The following is an 18,054-nucleotide window of genomic DNA, read 5'->3' on the forward strand; positions in this document are numbered from 1 at the left end:
AATTGGTTTTAGGTGACGGCAGGGAAATCATAAAAATGTCAATAAAAAAAAGATGCCAACTAAAGACAAAGATCTGTACTTCCTGATAACTATTGGTAAAAAAAAGCTATTTCAGAACGATAAAAAAATGTCAAAACTCCTTCCCCAAAATGTGAAAATGGCAAAAGAGATATGCAAACAAAGATTCCCCTTTTTATAAGATACGTCCTTCCTCAGCACTAATTGTGAACTTATTTCAGATCTTTCTTAAAAAATTCCAATACTCACATATTCTTTAAATTCCAAAAGCGACTTTTGAAAATTTAACTTATAATAATAATAATAATAATAATAACAATAATAATAACAATAATAATAATAATAATAATATTATTATTATTATTATTATTATTATTATTATTATTATAATAATAATAAAAAAAAAACATAAAAAATAAATAAAAATAAAAATAATAATTGAGCACTATAAATCAGGACACTTGCTCATGCTATTGCCCACTTGTCCAGGTGACAAAGCAGACTACAAAAACATAACTAGACAGCACCATCAAGACTGAAAGACAATAAGCAGTTGTAAACGAGCAGTGAAAACATGGTGTCGTGTACACAGCTGATATGGTAAGGTTCTCCGACGACATATTGATAGTGAATTAAAACAAAACAACACAAAAACTAGCTATGAAATAATTTACATACCATTTTTTCAAATTACATCGTTCACAGCTCCATGGAACCAAAATTTCAAAAATGTAAAATAAATAAAAAGTTTGAGATTTTTTTCTTCCAGTAAAGTCTGTTAATTTATTTCGGTAACGAATGTGAAAGCCATAGAGGAAGATTGGCACCACTTTTAACCTTGTTTCTTTTATTCTATTTTTTGTATTTTTCCCAATCAGATTATCAGGGATGACTTTACAAAAATATGTTCGTAAAAAGTATCTGTAAAATAAAAAAATGGTTGCAGGTTAAAGGAGTTATTCCACAAATAATGTGGACAGTTTACAAAACAAAAATTAAAAAAGGTCAATGATTTATGAAACAGAGTCCAACTACTACTGTGTTATTGAATTATTTACACAAGTAATGCAACACTGAATATATATCCACAAGTTTTGACATTTCATGGAACAGTTGCAAGCTGGGATCCCCGACAACAGCAAACAGTAGGTTGCATCTTCAAATATACAAAATAGGGGTAAAAAAAAATTAGCTAGTCGTTTCCTGGTCGACAAATCGTCTCAACCCAAATCTGTATCACATTTTAAAGTTCAATTGCTTTGAGATTACGCATTCAAATAAGCGAAAAACCTCACAAAACCCCTGAATTGTTGATGCGATGAACTTTGCATATAACTGATAAGTTATATCCGGAGAGGATTTTATAACATATTTCTTCCACAAACACATCTCAAATGAGCAAACAGAAACGTCCATTAACGACTATCACGTTAGTATCAAGTTGCTTTTTACAAACTCAACTTACAGTCGTGGACAAATCATATGATAACCAAACTATACATATAGCAGATTTGAAGGTCCAAGTTGTTCGTTTTAGCCAGACCTGACAAAATATTCAGAAAAATCGGGTTAATCCGACTTTGGTACTATTTTTTCACATTACTCTCCAACAAGCTTTAACAGATCTATGACCTTGAGAGTATTATTGTATAATGTTGGAAACAGTTGTACTGTACGGTTGATATGCGATGTATCACCCAGTTGAAATGATTCAGCTGCTTCAGCTTGAAGTGGTAAAAATTCAATTGCGTGATGTCATGATTCAGCCTGTCCTGCAATGGCTGCTCGGATGATGGAGAGTTCAGGCAATGACGAGGGGAACGTCGTCCGAGAATCCCTGGATCATAGGAGTGTCCTCATCATCACCTGGGAAGAGGAGAGAAGATGATGAATATGGGATTCAAACCCATGATCATAGTTTCCTGGCATGCCCAGGGGATACAACTCTGTACAGCTAATTGCCTTGGGCTTGTGTCCTCGAAAGATATGTTTGTTTGTTCGCCGCACTCTTTCTTTTTTTTCTTTTCTTTGCTGTTTAATGTAGACTCAGAAATATTCCAGCTATATGACGGTGGTCTGTAAATAATCGAGTCTGGACCAGACAATCCAGAATTGGGATACGATGACATGCATCAACGAAGTCAGCGAGCATGACCACCCAATCCCGTTAGTCACCTCTTACGACAAGCATAGTCACCTTTTACGGCAAGCATGGGTTGCTGAAGACCTTTTCTACCCCGGGATCTTCAAGGGTAGTGTCCTCGAATGAGATCCAGTAAACAATAACCGAGCAAATAATGTAGAAATGTGCATATTGATAATGCGTCAATCCAAACCCTAAAGCGTGCTCAAAGCACTACATTATTACCCCGGTCAATGGATCAATATGCAAACCAAATTTCATTCTCAGCTCCCTGTGGAGTATACAACCATAGATGCCTGTGAAGATCTAGAAGATTTACAGTCAGATTACCATCTCATCCTACCTGGTACCCATTAAATGCTCAGCGAATCCTGGGACGAAGATGACAAGATTAGTCAGACCATACATTGTAATAACATGACCTTTGGCTCTTACGTCCAGCAAGGTTGAATTCAAAATAAATTGTTGACAGTTACCAAGATCGTCTGCTGCCGTGAAGGTTGTAGTCCCCGAACGTGGGTCGTAATGGCTGTTTGCGAAGGCAAGGAAACTGCGTTGTAGTCGCCGATGCCGGACAATGTATACTGTCAGCAAGGTAGACAGGATGAGGACGATGACGCCGATGGGGACGAGGATGGCTACAAGGTTGGTGGTTGTCAGGATACTAGTGCTTGGTTGGGAGTTCGGGGCAGTGATGTTGTACACTGGAAACAGACAATTGTTTACATGTTGAGTCAAAGTTATCAATATCCTAGATATAAGGTCTGGGATGAGTCCAAATTTAATACCAGTGTACCCGATCCTACCCGTGTACCCTATCCTACCTGTGTACCCGACCGTTCGTGTGTACCCTACCCTACCCGTATACCCAACCCTACCCGTGTACCCGACCCTACCTGGGTACCAGACCCTACCTGGGTACCAGACCCTACCCTACCCGTATACCCGACCCTACCCGTGCGCCTGACCCTACCTGCGTACCAGACCCTACCCTACCCGTGAACCCTACCTTACCTGGGTACCCGACCCTACCCCACCCATGTACCCGACCCTACCCGTGTACCCGACCCTACCCATGTACCCGACCCTACCTGGGTACCAGACCCTACCCTACCCGTATACCCGACCCTACCCGTGCGCCTGACCCTACCTGGGTACCAGACCCTACCCTACCCGTGAACCCTACCCTACCTGGGTACCCGACCCTATCCTACCCATGTACCCGACCCTACCCATGTACCCGACCATACCTGGGTACCAGACCCTACCCTACCCGTATACCCGACCCTACCTGGGTACCAGACCCTACCCTACCCGTGTACCAGACCCTACCCGTGTACCATACCCTACCCGTGTACCCGACCCTACCCGTGTACCCGACCCTACCCTACCTGTGTACCCGACCCTACCCGTGTACCCGACCCTACCCTACCTGGGTACCAGGCCCTACCCGTGTACCCGACCCTACCCTACCTGTGTACCCGACCCTACCCTACTCGTGTACCCGACCCTACCCATGTACCCGACCCTACCCATGTACCCGACCCTACCCGTGTACCCGACCCTACCTAGGTACCAGACCCTACCCTACCCGTATACAAGACCCTACCTGGGTACCAGACCCTACCCTACCCTACCTGTATACCCGCCCCTACCTGTGTACCCGCCCCTACCCTTATACCCGACCATACCCGTGCACCCGACCCTACCTGGGTACCAGACCCTACCCTTATACCCGACCCTACCTGTATACCCGCCCCTACCCGTGTACCCGTGTATCCGACCCTACCTGTATACCCGCCCCTACCCGTGTACCCGACCCTACCCATGTACCCGACCCTACCTGGGTACCAGACCCTACCTGGGTACCAGACCCTACCCTACCCGTATACACGACCCTACCTGGGTACCAAACCCTACCCGTGTACCCAACCCTACCTGGGTACCCGACCCTACCCGTGTACCCGACCCTACCCGTGTACCCGACCCTACCTGGGCACCAGACCCTACCTGGGTACCAGACCCTACCCTACCCGTATACACGACCCTACCCTACCCGTATACACGACCCTACCTGGGTACCAAACCCTACCCGTGTATCCGACCCTACCCGTGTACCCGACCCTACCCGTGTATCCGACCCTACCCGTGTATCCGACCCTACCCGTGTATCCGACCCTACCTGGGTACCAAACCCTACCCGTGTATCCGACCCTACCTGGGTACCAGACCCTACCCGTGTATCCGACCCTACCCGTGTATCCGACCCTACCCGTGTACCCGACCCTACCCGTGTACCCGACCCTACGTGGGTACCAGACCCTACCCGTGTATCCGACCCTACCCGTGGACCCGACCCTACGTGGGTACCAGACCCTACCCGTGTACCCGACCCTACCTGGGTACCAGACCCTACCCGTGTATCCGACCCTACCCGTGTATCCGACCCTACCCGTGTACCCGACCCTACCCGTGTACCCGACCCTACGTGGGTACCAGACCCTACCCGTGTATCCGACCCTACCCGTGTATCCGACCCTACCCGTGTACCCGACCCTACCCGTGTACCCGACCCTAAGTGGGTACCAGACCCTACCTACCTTCTGTAGCTCCCAAGAACTAGGTACAAAATGTTGGACTGGGTTTTGTTTTACTGGAGCCTTGAAAAAAATACTTACATAAAACAATCTGATCATGCCTACACTGAAGTTGACTGAAGCTTTATCTTTACTCAAACCATGTTACCATGGAGTTTTCTATTGTTATCATCATCAGAGCTTCAGATAAGCAGCGTATTTCCATAAAATACCCCCTGAAAAATATTATTAAAAAACAATTACTTTCAACTTAGTGGGTGCATTAACCATGCATCAAATGAAAAACTCAAATGTATAAAAACAGCATGCGGAAATACCCAATGAAGCTTTTTCATTATGCGTACAAAGGAGCTAATTTCCGAAACACAATTACAAGCTAATTTACTTTCAGAGTCAAGCTTTTAGAACAGTTATATACATCTAAATCTTAAAATGTACACTAATTTTGGGAAAAACACAATAGAGAGATGAATAGATGAGTGAAAAATATTGGTTACCCAATGAAAAATGTAATAACCACGTTAAAATAGAAACCTTCGCGTAAAAACTCAATTGCTCAAAAAGTTATCTGGAGCTCTGCATCATTAAACAATATAATATGTGACTAACCACTGGTCCGAGCAGTAACCAATATTTTTTTCATTCATCTATTCATCACTCTACTGGGTTTTTACCAAATTGAGTAAGCATTTTGAGATTTCAAAAAAATAATAATCATGTTATAGATGTATAAAATGTTTTTAACTATAGGCTTGACTCCGAAAGTAAAGTTGCTTGTAATTGTGTTTCGGAAATTGTACTCATATTAACAAAAGCTTCATTGGGTATTTCCGCGAGCTGTTTTTTATACATGCATGCATGCATTTCTGTACACAAGATAGTTGAAAGTTATTGGGTTTTGAATACTTTTGGGGGGGGGGATTTTTCGCAAATACACAACTTATCTGTAGTTCTGCGTCTGTGGTGTGACAGTTTACCTGGACAGAAGACAGTCGCCACCTCCCCGATGTAGCCAGACTGGGTGTTGTACTTCACACTGAACTGGTACATGAAGCCCACCTCCACGGTGAACCTCAACTGGGTCAAGCTGGTGTAGTTGGTCATGTGGAAGTCGCTGCCAGTCTCGTTCCGTATGACATCCACCTGGAACCTGGTCTAGTAAGCAAAGCAGAGAAACTTCAGATTTGGTTTGTTTGTTTGTTGTTTAACACCGCACTCAGCAATATTCTAGCCATATGACGACGATCTGTAAAAAATCGAGTCTGGACCAGACAATCCAGTGGTTGATATCATGAGCATCTATCCACGCAATTGGCATAGGATGACATGCATCAACCAAGTCAGCGAGCCTTACCACCAGATCACGTTAGTTGCCTCTTACGACAAACATAGTCGCCTCTTACGGCAAGCATGGGTTGCGGAAGACCTTTTCTACCCCGGATCTTCATGGGTCAGAATATTCAGGAAAAGATTTGAGATTCCACTCTAGTATATATATATATATATGCTACCCTGTGAAGATCCGGGCTACAACTGGTCTTCAGAAATCTATACTTGTCGTAAGAGGCGACGGGGTAAAGCCTCACTCAGCAATATTCCAGCTATATCTAGTGAGTCTATAATAAATTGAGTTGGAACCAGACAACCCAGTGATTGATATTATGAGCTGCAGGGATCCATGGTAACACGCCATCAGCGAGTTAGCAAGCTGGCCACCCAATCTGTTTACTCTCCTCTTACGACCAGCATACTCCCAACCCAATCTGTTTCCTCTCCTCTTACGACCAGCATACTCCCCACCCAATCTGTTTACTCTCCTCCTACGACCAGCTTACTCGCCAACCAATCTGTTCAATCTCCTCTTACGACCAGCATACTCCCCACCCAATCTGTTTACTCTCCTCCTACGACCAGCATACCCGCCCTCCAATCTGTTTACTCTCCTTTTACGACCAGCATACTTGCTAACCAATCTGTTTAATCTTCTCTTATCACCAGCATACTAGCCACCCAATCTATTCAATCTCCTTATGACCAGCACACTTGCCAACCAATCTGTTAATTCTCCTCTTACGACCAGCATACTCGCCACCCAATCTGTTCAATCTCCTCTTACGACCAGCATACTTGCCAACCATTCTGTTTAATCTCCTCTTATGACCAGCATACTCGCCAACCAATCTGTTCAATCTCCTCTTACGACCAGCATACTCGCCACCCAATCTGTTAAATCTCCTCTTAAGACCAGCATACTCGCCACCCAATCTGTTAAATCTCCTCTTAAGACCAGCATACTTGCCAACCATTCTGTTTAATCTCCTCTTATGACCAGCATACTCGCCACCCAATCTGTTAAATCTCCTCTTAAGACCAGCATACTTGCCAACCATTCTGTTTAATCTCCTCTTACGACCAGCATACTTGCCAACCATTCTGTTTAATCTCCTCTTATGACCAGCATACTCGCCAACCATTCTGTTTAATCTCCTCTTATGACCAGCATACTCGCCACCCAATCTGTTAAATCTCCTCTTAAGACCAGCATACTTGCCAACCAATCTGTTTAATCTCCTCTTATGACCAGCATACTTGCCAACCAATCTGTTTAATCTCCTCTTACGACCAGCATACTTGCCACCTAATCTGTTTACTCTCCTCTTACGACCAGCATACTTGCCAACCAATCTGTTCAATCTCCTCTTACGACCACTCTTGCCACCCAATCTGTTCAATCTCCTCTTACGACCAGCATACTCGCCACCCAATCTGTTCAATCTCCTCTTACGACCACTCTTGCCACCCAATCTGTTCAATCTCCTTACACAGGCAGGGTAACAACAAGTATGCCATCTTTCAATGTCATTTTGGATGACCTGGCTGGAGATCGAACCACCAACCTCCCGCTCTATCACCAGACCATGGAGTCAGTTGACAGAAACAAATGTTAGGTACTCACTTGAGAGCTGTTGGTGGGTGGTCGGTCCATACTGGGCCCCCTCCATCTCACCACCACCTGGCCATGGCCCAGGTGCACTGCCTCCAGGTTGATGGGCGCGGCATACGCAGCTGCAACACAACATCGCCGACGTTACACAAACATTGTCTAGACTATATCACCCATATAGGTAGAAAGTTGGAGTGAAATAACTGGCATGACAGACATTATCTAGACTATATCACCCATATAGGTAGAAAGTTGGAGTGAAATAACTGGCATGACACAGCCATTATCTAGACTATATCACCCATATAGGTAGAAAGTTGGAGTGAAATAACTGGCATGACACAGCCATTATCTAGACTATATCACCCATATTGGTAGAAAGTTGGAGTGAAATAACTGGCATGACACAGCCATTATCTAGACTGTCATACCAAAATAGGTAGAAAGTTAGAGTGAAATAACTGGCATGACACAGCCATTATCTAGACTGTTATACCAAAATAGGTGGACAGACTGAGTGAGTGAGTATTGTTTTCTCCGCTTTTAACAATATTCAAGCAATATTCAATAGGTATGAAGACTAAGGGAAATACGACAACACTGCGCAGACATTATCTAGACTTTATTACCCATATAGGTAGAAAAACTGAGGGTAATAATAAAGTTGACCAGGCCTCAAAGTTTATATTTTTACCAAGTAGCCATATGGCTCCAAGTATTTTTTTTCAGTGATAAAATCAAGAAGTCAAGCCAATATTGTAGGTAGCCAAAAGCATTTGAAATAATCTTTATCAAATTACTATTATAATATGTACAAGTTACAGCACTAGTCTTGAAATTGTATCTCAATGGAACTTGAATTTTGTTACTTGTGACTTGAAGATATTGAACAATGATGCAATTTATGTTACTAGATTACTGTAAACAGCTTTATTTCTGCGCTGTTAAAATATTGCGAATACCACACCAAAGACGAAATATATTTGCGAGTTGCCGTGTTGAGATGACCCTCGATTACCAAACAATAGACAGCTTCTCTCCGAAGCTAGTTAAACTGAGTTCGTCACCCAAAAATTGTGACAATGTGGAGATACGAAACGATGGCTTGTTTCCTGTGTGGACAAAATTGCAAAGGACACTGACGCAATCAAGCGAGGTTGGGAGAAGGCAGGATTAGTGTGAGGTAACAGTGACACTAATTGGCCTGTTTACACTGTCATTTGTGATGTATTGTGTGACCATTCTGCATTCATTTGTGTTTTTAACTTATTGAGTAACTTGTGGTTCTGGTTGATCATTTCAACAATTGATGACGAGTTGCAATGAATAAAGTATGTATGTATTATTTATACTTATTTTTGCGTTTTTAATTTTTGCGATTGAGTCTCGTTCGCAAAACTCGCAATAATAAAATGATAGCAAAAAATTCCCTGTTTACAGTATATAGGTATAACCTTGCTTATCCAATGAGCATTGTCAACTAAAATAAAGTACTAATTACAGTAATTTTTATGCATTTTGGATCATTGTCGACTTTAGAAGGAATTATTTGCGAGTACAATTATTAGCAGACATGTTTTCCAATATCAGCTGTTATTTATTTGTGTGTCTACAGAAGTGTAGCAATAGAATTTAGTTGCCACAAGATATTTTTCAAGTTAGTCATTTGGCTACCTCTGAATTTTAGACAGTAGACAAATTGAAATTTGGGTCGCATTGGCTACCGTTTTAGTCCCAACTTGGAGGCCTGTTGACATGAGTGAGTGAGTGAGAATGGTTTTACGCCGCTTTTAGCAATATTCCAGCAATATCATGGCGGGGGAGACCAGAAGTGGGCTTCACACATTGTACCCATGTCGGGAATGGAACCCGGGTCTTCGGCGTGACGAGCGAACGCTTTAACCACTAGGCTACCCGACCGCCCCGTTAACATGATGTCGCACACTGTAAGACTTACGTATGGCTACTCTGACAGCGGGTAAATACTGAGATCTGGATGTGGATGTCGCACACTGTAAGACTTACGTATGGCTACTCTGACAGCGGGTAAATACTGAGATCCAGATGTGGATGTCGCACACTGTAAGACTTACGTATGGCTACTCTGACAGCGGGTAAATACTGAGATCTGGATGTGGATGTCGCACACTGTAAGACTTACGTATGGCTACTCTGACAGCGGGTAAATACTGAGATCCGGATGTGGATGTCGCACACTGTAAGACTTACGTATGGCTACTCTGACAGCGGGTGAATACTGAGATCCGGATGTGGATGTCGCACACTGTAAGACTTACGTATGGCTACTCTGACAGCGGGTGAATACTGGGATCCGGATGTGGATGTCGCACACTGTAAGACTTACGTATGGCTACTCTGACAGCGGGTGAATACTGGGATCCGGATGTGGATGTCGCACACTGTGAGACTTATGTATGGCTACTCTGACAGCGGGTGAATACTGGGATCCGGATGTGGATGTCGCACACTGTAAGACTTACGTATGGCTATTCTGACAGCGGGTAAATACTGAGATCCGGATGTGGATGTCGCACACTGTAAGACTTACGTATGGCTACTCTGACAGCGGGTAAACACTGAGATCCAGATGTGGATGTCGCACACTGTAAGACTTACGTATGGCTACTCTGACAGCGGGTAAATACTGAGATCCAGATGTGGATGTCGCACACTGTAAGACTTACGTATGGCTACTCTGACAGCGGGTAAATACTGAGATCCGGATGTGGATGTCGCACACTGTAAGACTTACATATGGCTACTCTTGACAGCGGGTGAATACTGAGATCCGGATGAAGATGTCGCACACTGTAAGACTTACGTATGGCTACTCTGACAGCTGATGAATACTGGGATCCGGATGTGGTTGTGGCAACACGGAACTCGTACTGGACGCCTCGCTTCAGGTTGATGGCCAGATGGGAGTTCCTGATGCTGGTCGTGGGTTTCCCAAGCATTAGCGTCTCAGTCTTATTCGTGTGTAAATTTTTTTTCTCTATCTGATATGACTGGAATGAGAGAAGGGGTGTGACAACATGTAAGAAATGAAAACGAAGGTTTTTACGTGATGCAATGATGTGTAATCAGAGAGAACAAACGAATGGTTCCGACACACACAAAAACAACTGCCTGGCACAGGGGAAGCGCGAAAACAGGAACATTCTCCATGAAATTAGTTTGGAGTGAGTGAGTGAGTGAGTATGGTTTTACACTGCTGAAATATTCCAGAAAAATCACGGCGGGGGACACCAGATATGGGCTTCACACATTGTACCCATGTCGGGAATCGAACCCGGGTCTTCGGCGTGACAAGCAAACGCTTTAACCACTGGGCTACCCGACCGCCAAAAATTAGTTTGGAAAGACACTGATAAAGAGTGAGTGATTTTCTAACTGGTGATGTTACTGGTGCATTGTGGGCAAACTTGGCACAATACGATACCATATACACTTAATTTGGCATCAATCCACATTTACCCCATACTGACTGTCCATGTTGATCTTGCATGTTGATATCAATAAGCAAGGACAAACTATTTATACAATTATTCATAACTTTCTTGGTATTCTTTCGGATACAAAACCAGCCCTGTCTGGACAACAAGCGCTTGTCATTGCTTAAATATTTCTAGATCAATAAATATCAAGTGTCAGAAATGCCCTCTCCTATTATATATTTAACAAGGCCAGACTCTCTACATGGCACCGCTAATCTTGCATTGTTGTTTCTTAAGTAATATCGCAAATCAGGCATAAAATCTTGAAATCTACCTTGTCTAGGGTGATTATTCTATCGATTCCAATACATGATACCTCCCAGTTCTTTATTGCTATGAAATAATGTCGACCGAAAGTCGTCAACTTGGTCGATAATTGGACCTGACAAACTAGTGGTTGATGTTACCAACCTCCCATGCTGGGTACGATGGCACAATAAATCAAGTACCAGAGTCTTGATTCTGTTGTCGCCACTTACAATGAGAACAGGATGCTTGGGAACTATTAAAACCTGAAATCTCCATTTTGCAAAACGAACACTTGACAGACCGTGGTTGCTTCATCACTCACCAGTGGCACGCCCTTGTAGTAGCATGGTGCTTCCCAGCTGATGTTGACCGCGATCCTCCCATGCTTGTGCACAAAAGAATACCTCAAGTTCTTCGGGGGAGCCTTGTCATCTGTCGGAGGAGGAAGGAGTTCTAATTTCATAGCAAATAAAATATTGAAGGATGGATATTTTTTCGTTTGTCTGTTGTTTAACGCCGGACTCAGCAATATTCCAGCTATATGTCGGGGGTCTGTAAATAATCGAGTCTTGACAAGCAATCCAGTGATTGATATCATGAGCATCAATCCACGCAATTGGGATATGATGACATGCATCAGCCAAGTCAGCGAGCCTGATCACCAGATCCAGTTAGTCGCCTTTTACGACAAGCATAGTCGCCTTTTACGGCAAGCCTGGGTTGTTGAAGACCTATTCTACCCAGGAATCTTGACGAGTCTCATTATGTGAGTGAGTGAGAGAGAAAGTTGGGTTTAATGCCACTTTGAATAGCATTCAAGTTATATCACAGCAGACGAAACCCCGAGGGGATGCAGGTCTCAAATGTTTACCACTGTGGTGAAACCCACAAGTATGTGTTTGGTGCTGACAAACCTGGAAACATAATCGAGGTGAACCAATATTCGAACCTACGACCATAGGCCTCTGACGTGCCTAATGGATGCAATTCTGCACAGTCAATTGCGGCGCCTAGGCGACCGTGCCCCTACAGGTTGCTTGGTTGGTTTCTTGTTTTACGCCTCGTTCAGCAATATTCCAGCTATATGACGGCGGTCTGTAAATAATCGAGTCTGGACCAGACAATCCAGTGATTAATATCATGAGCATCGATCTACGCAATTGGGATCGATGACATGCATCAACCAAGTCAGGGAGCCTGACCACCTGATCACGTTAGTCGCCTTTTACGACAAGCATAGTCACCTTTTACTGCAAGCATGGGTTGCTGAAGACCTATTCTATCCCGGAATCTTCATGGGTCGTGCCCCTCCAGGGGTTGTGTGGCCATACCTGGGTCAGTGTGGCCATACCTGGGTCAGTGTGGACATACCTGGGTCAGTGTGGACATACCTGGGTCAGTGTGGCCATACCTGGGTCAGTGTGGACATACCTGGGTCAGTGTGGACATACCTGGGTCAGTGTGGCCATACCTGGGTCAGTGTGGCCATACCTGGGTCAGTGTGGCCATACCTGGGTCAGTGTGGCCATACCTGGGTTAGTGTGGACATACCTGGGTTGTGTGGACATACCTGGGTCAGTGTGGACATACCTGGGTCAGTGTGGACTTACCTGGGTTGTGTGGACATACCTGGGTTGTGTGGACATACCTGGGTTGTGTGGACATACCTGGGTCAGTGTGGACATACCTGGGTCAGTGAGGACATACCTGGGTCAGTGTGGACATACCTGGGTCAGTGAGGACATACCTGGGTCAGTGAGGACATACCTGGGTCAGTGTGGACATACCTGGGTCAATGTGGACATACCTGGGTCAGTGTGGCCATACCTGGGTCAGTGCGGACATACCTGGGTCAGTGTGGACATATCTGGGTCAGTGTGGCCATACCTGGGTTGTGTGGCCATACCTGGGTCAGTGTGGACATACCTGGGTCAGTGTGGACTTACCTGGGTTGTGTGGACATACCTGGGTTGTGTGGACATACCTGGGTCAGTGTGGACATACCTGGGTCAGTGTGGACATACCTGGGTTGTGTGGACATACCTGGGTCAGTGTGGACATACCTGGGTCAGTGTGGACTTACCTGGGTTGTGTGGACATACCTGGGTTGTGTGGACATACCTGGGTTGTGTGGACATACCTGGGTCAGTGTGGACATACCTGGGTCAGTGTGGACATACCTGGGTTGTGTGGACATACCTGGGTTGTGTGGACATACCTGGGTCAGTGTGGACATACCTGGGTCAGTGTGGACATACCTGGGTTGTGTGGACATACCTGGGTCAGTGTGGACATACCTGGGTTGTGTGGACATACCTGGGTCAGTGTGGACATACCTGGGTTGTGTGGACATACCTGGGTTAGTGTGGACATACCTGGGTTGTGTGGACATACCTGGGTCAGTGTGGACATACCTGGGTCAGTGTGGACATACCTGGGTTGTGTGGACATACCTGGGTCAGTGTGGACATACCTGGGGTGTGTGGACATACCTGGATTAGTGTGGACATACCTGGGTTGTGTGGACATACCTGGGTCAGTGTGGACATACCTGGGTTGTGTGGACATACCTGGGTCAGTGTGGACATACCTGGGTCAGTGAGGACATACCTGGGTCAGTGTGGACATACCTGGGTCAGTGAGGACATACCTGGGTCAGTGAGGACATACCTGGGTCAGTGTGGCCATACCTGGGTCAGTGCGGACATACCTGGGTCAGTGTGGACATATCTGGGTCAGTGTGGCCATACCTGGGTCAGTGTGGACATACCTGGGTCAGTCTCGATGGACACAACGGGCCCTAGTGGGCATCCTTCTGGCACAGCTCCCACCCTGAAGAAGTAGCGTTCACAGGCCTGAAGCCCACTGATGAAGGTCTCCTGTGTTGTTGTCACGTTCTTCCTCATAGCGTGAAGTAGGAAATCCTGCACATCCATCTCACTGTGTTTTATGTAATACACGATGTGTGACTGAAACATGACACACATTTCTGTGATCGGTATTCTTAACAGTAGTAATAACAGATCCCAATGCCATACATCAAAGTACTTAAGGTACAGAAGCTCACTTTCACTAAATACCCTTATTTGGAATTCTCTTTCCTTAAATCAATTCTCAAAAGGCTAAAAAAAATAATAGTCTTGGTTCTCATTTTATTTTTTATATTTTCTGAAACTAATCCAATTTTTTCTTCGACTATAGTTCATCAGTCATGACGGATTAAAAATCAATTGAAAAAAATGAGTGTTCTTTAACTTATTTTGCTTAGTATATATTTTGTTTTCCAACAACAGAATTTTCGCTCTCATTTGTATTGTCTTAGCGACCTTTCTGGTCGGCAGTCTGAAAAATACCTTCATCATTCTGATGCTATTTTTTAAATGTTTTTGTCATTGGATCTGTAATCCAAACAAGAAAAATGAGGTACTGGGGATCTTTTCTGCCCTAAATCCCCGCAGGAAGACAAGCATGGCGGTACTGGGTAACCTAGTCTGTCCACGGATTGTCAAAGGAGCTTTAAGAACCTTTTTGGCTTCTGCATCCGGGAACTGGATGTGGACTTGGGTGGCGTCAGACTTGGTGATGTTGACATTTTGGGGTGCCTCCACCTGTTTTCCTACAACAGGAAGTGAGTGAGTGAGTGAGTTTGGTTTTACACCGCTTTTAGCAATATTCCAGCAATATCACGGCGGGGGACACCAGAAATGGGCTTCACACATTGTACCCATGTCGGGAATCGAACCCGGGTCTTCGGCGTGATGAGCGAACGCTTTAGACACTAGGCTACCCGACCGCCCCTACAACAGGAAGTAACCAATGAGATTACCACACACAGGGAGGGCAATATATATCATGTTATATCATACAGTGGGAGGGCAATATATATCATGTTATATCACACAGTGGGAGGGCAATATATATAGTGTTACATCATTCAGTGGGAGGGCAATATATATCATTTGACATCATACAGTGGCAGGGCAATATATATCATGTTACATGTTACATGCTACAGTGGCAGGGCAATATATATCATATCACATCATACAGTGGCAGGGCAATATATATCATTTACACCATACAGTGGCAGGGCAATATATATCATATCACATCATACAGTGGCAGGGCAATATAGATCATGTTACATCATACAGTTGCAGGGCAATATATATCATATCACATCATACAGTGGCAGGGCAATATAGATCATATCACATCATACAGTGGCAGGGCAATATAGATCATGTTAGATCATACAGTTGCAGGGCAATATAGATCATGTTACATCATACAGTTGCAGGGCAATATAGATCATGTTACATCCTACAGTGGCAGGGCAATATAGTTCATATCAAATCATACAGTGGCAGGGCAATATATATCATATCACATCATACAGTGGCAGGGCAATATATATCATATCACATCATACAGTGGCAGGGCAATATATATCATATCACATCATACAGTGGCAGGGAAATATAGATCATGTTACATCCTACAGTGGCAGAGCAATATATATCATATCACATCATACAGTGGCAGGGCAATATATATCATGTTATATCATACAGTGGCAGGGCAATATAGATCATGTTATATCATACAGTGGCAGGGCAATATATATCATGTTATATCATACAGTGGCAGGGCAATATAGATCATGTTACATCCTACAGTGGCAGGGCAATATATATCATGTTATATCATACAGTGGCAGGGCAATATAGATCATATCACATCATACAGTGGCAGGGCAATATAGATCATGTTATATCATACAGTGGCAGGGAAATATAGATCATGTTACATCCTACAGTGGCAGGGCAATATATATCATGTTATATCATACAGTGGCAGGGCAATATATATCATATCACATCATACAGTGGCAGGGCAATATATATTATATCACATCATACAGGGGCGGGGCAATATATATCATATCACATCATACAGGGGCGGGGCAATATATATAATGTTAACATCATACATTGGGAGGGCAATGTGGTACTGTGGACCTGTTCTACCCCAGAATCTACACAAGAAGACAAGCATGTTGTACTGTGGACCTGTTCTACCCCATAATCTACACAAGAAGACAAGCATGTTGTACTGTGGACCTGTTCTACCCCATAATCTACACAAGAAAACAAGCATGTTGTACTGTGGACCTGTTCTACCCCAGAATCTACACAAGAAGACAAGCATGTTGTACTGTGGACCTGTTCTACCCCATAATCTACACAAGAAGACAAGCATGTTGTACTGTGGACCTGTTCTACCCCAGAATCTACACAAGAAGACAAGCATGTTGTACTGTGGACCTGTTCTACCCCAGAATCTACACAAGAAGACAAGCATGTGGTACTGTGGACCTGTTCTACCCCAGAATCTACACAAGAAGACAAGCATGTGGTACTGTGGACCTGTTCTACCCAGTTCAGGGGTTGAAAAATTATTAAGAATGTTACTTGACCAAGGGTAAGTATGACCAACATTCTCACTTGCCCTATTTTAAAATGTACTAGCCCAAAATCAAGCTAATAAATTCAGTAAAATGTTACTGCTGCAGAACTGAGAATAAGAGATACACCTGTCCTCCTTGGATTTCTGTAATAAAAGATTAAAACTAACCCTTTTGTCTCATTTATTTACCATGTTTACTCTACATCTCATGTACACAGTGAGTGACAGTCTAATCAACATATTTGCTGCTGCATGGACCAAGCATTGGTACAGGCTCAGGTTTAGCCTCTTTCACTAAAGACAAGATATGCCTTGATCCTGGTGTGTTGTGAAGCCATTCCATACTGGCAGGTCTTGGATCAAAATCTAGTTTCTTTGAACCATGTGTCATAATTGTCAGTGTATGACAAAGAGTCTTTCGGTTTAGAGCTGTTCTGTGGTGAGTTTCAACTAGGTTCATGCTTGAAAACATTCTCTCACAAATAGACGTTCCTGGACTAACCACAAGCATGAGTTCAACAAGTTTACAGATATGTAAGAACTTGTCAGGTGTATTTTCAAGCAACCGCTGGTATGTATCAAGAACTGGTCTGGTGCAGCCTTTCAGGTGCCCTTTTAGGTCAATAAATTCTTTGGACATTTCTTTTCTTTCCTCTCCTGAGAACAGTGCAGAGAAATGTTCCATCAGCTCAGACAGGTGGGTGCTACCATACACAGACAGGGGTCTCTTTCAGTGGGCCATTCTGTGAAGTCAAACACAGAGAAATGCTTGAGAGGCTTCTGTTTGAAGCATGAAAATCTCTTATCTAAGTAGGTGATGATGCCATCTACAAGTGATATGAGGAATGTATCATCTTTAAAGATGACAGGGGGGCACACACCATTTAGCTTCACACCATCAAAAGAGGATTTCTCATGGTTGTACATTTTTGAAAAGTATTCCATACTCTCCCCTGCTCCAACAGGATCAATTTTACAGTTTAGGAGCTTCATGACAAGACCTTCAATTGCTGAAGGGACTTCAATAATGAGAAGGTCTTCCTTCTGGAAGACAAGAGATACCTCTGTGAGGATAGGAAGGATATCAAGAAGGATGCACATAGTTTTCACAAATGA

At 44.0% G+C, this 18,054-nt stretch overlaps 1 protein-coding gene across 1 annotated transcript in view; it reads right to left on the reverse strand.

Moving 5' to 3' along the window:
* Positions 1-422: 422 nt before the first annotated feature.
* LOC139458392 (sortilin-related receptor-like) overlaps positions 423-18,054 on the reverse strand; it is a 99,110-nt gene continuing 81,478 nt past the window's right edge. Inside the window, exons 36-43 of the mRNA XM_071239810.1 lie at positions 14,994-15,085; positions 14,240-14,438; positions 11,792-11,901; positions 10,545-10,731; positions 7,715-7,824; positions 5,736-5,913; positions 2,638-2,865; positions 423-1,884 (exon numbers count right to left, since the gene is read on the reverse strand). Coding sequence (XP_071095911.1) covers positions 1,820-1,884; positions 2,638-2,865; positions 5,736-5,913; positions 7,715-7,824; positions 10,545-10,731; positions 11,792-11,901; positions 14,240-14,438; positions 14,994-15,085 — 1,169 coding nt within the window. The 3' untranslated portion in view covers positions 423-1,819. The remainder of the gene's footprint in view (positions 1,885-2,637; positions 2,866-5,735; positions 5,914-7,714; positions 7,825-10,544; positions 10,732-11,791; positions 11,902-14,239; positions 14,439-14,993; positions 15,086-18,054) is intronic.

The sequence above is a fragment of the Haliotis cracherodii genome, unplaced genomic scaffold, assembly GCF_022045235.1.
Source record: "Haliotis cracherodii isolate W230 unplaced genomic scaffold, xgHalCrac1.p SCAF_12, whole genome shotgun sequence".
Taxonomy (NCBI): Eukaryota; Metazoa; Mollusca; class Gastropoda; order Lepetellida; family Haliotidae; genus Haliotis; species Haliotis cracherodii.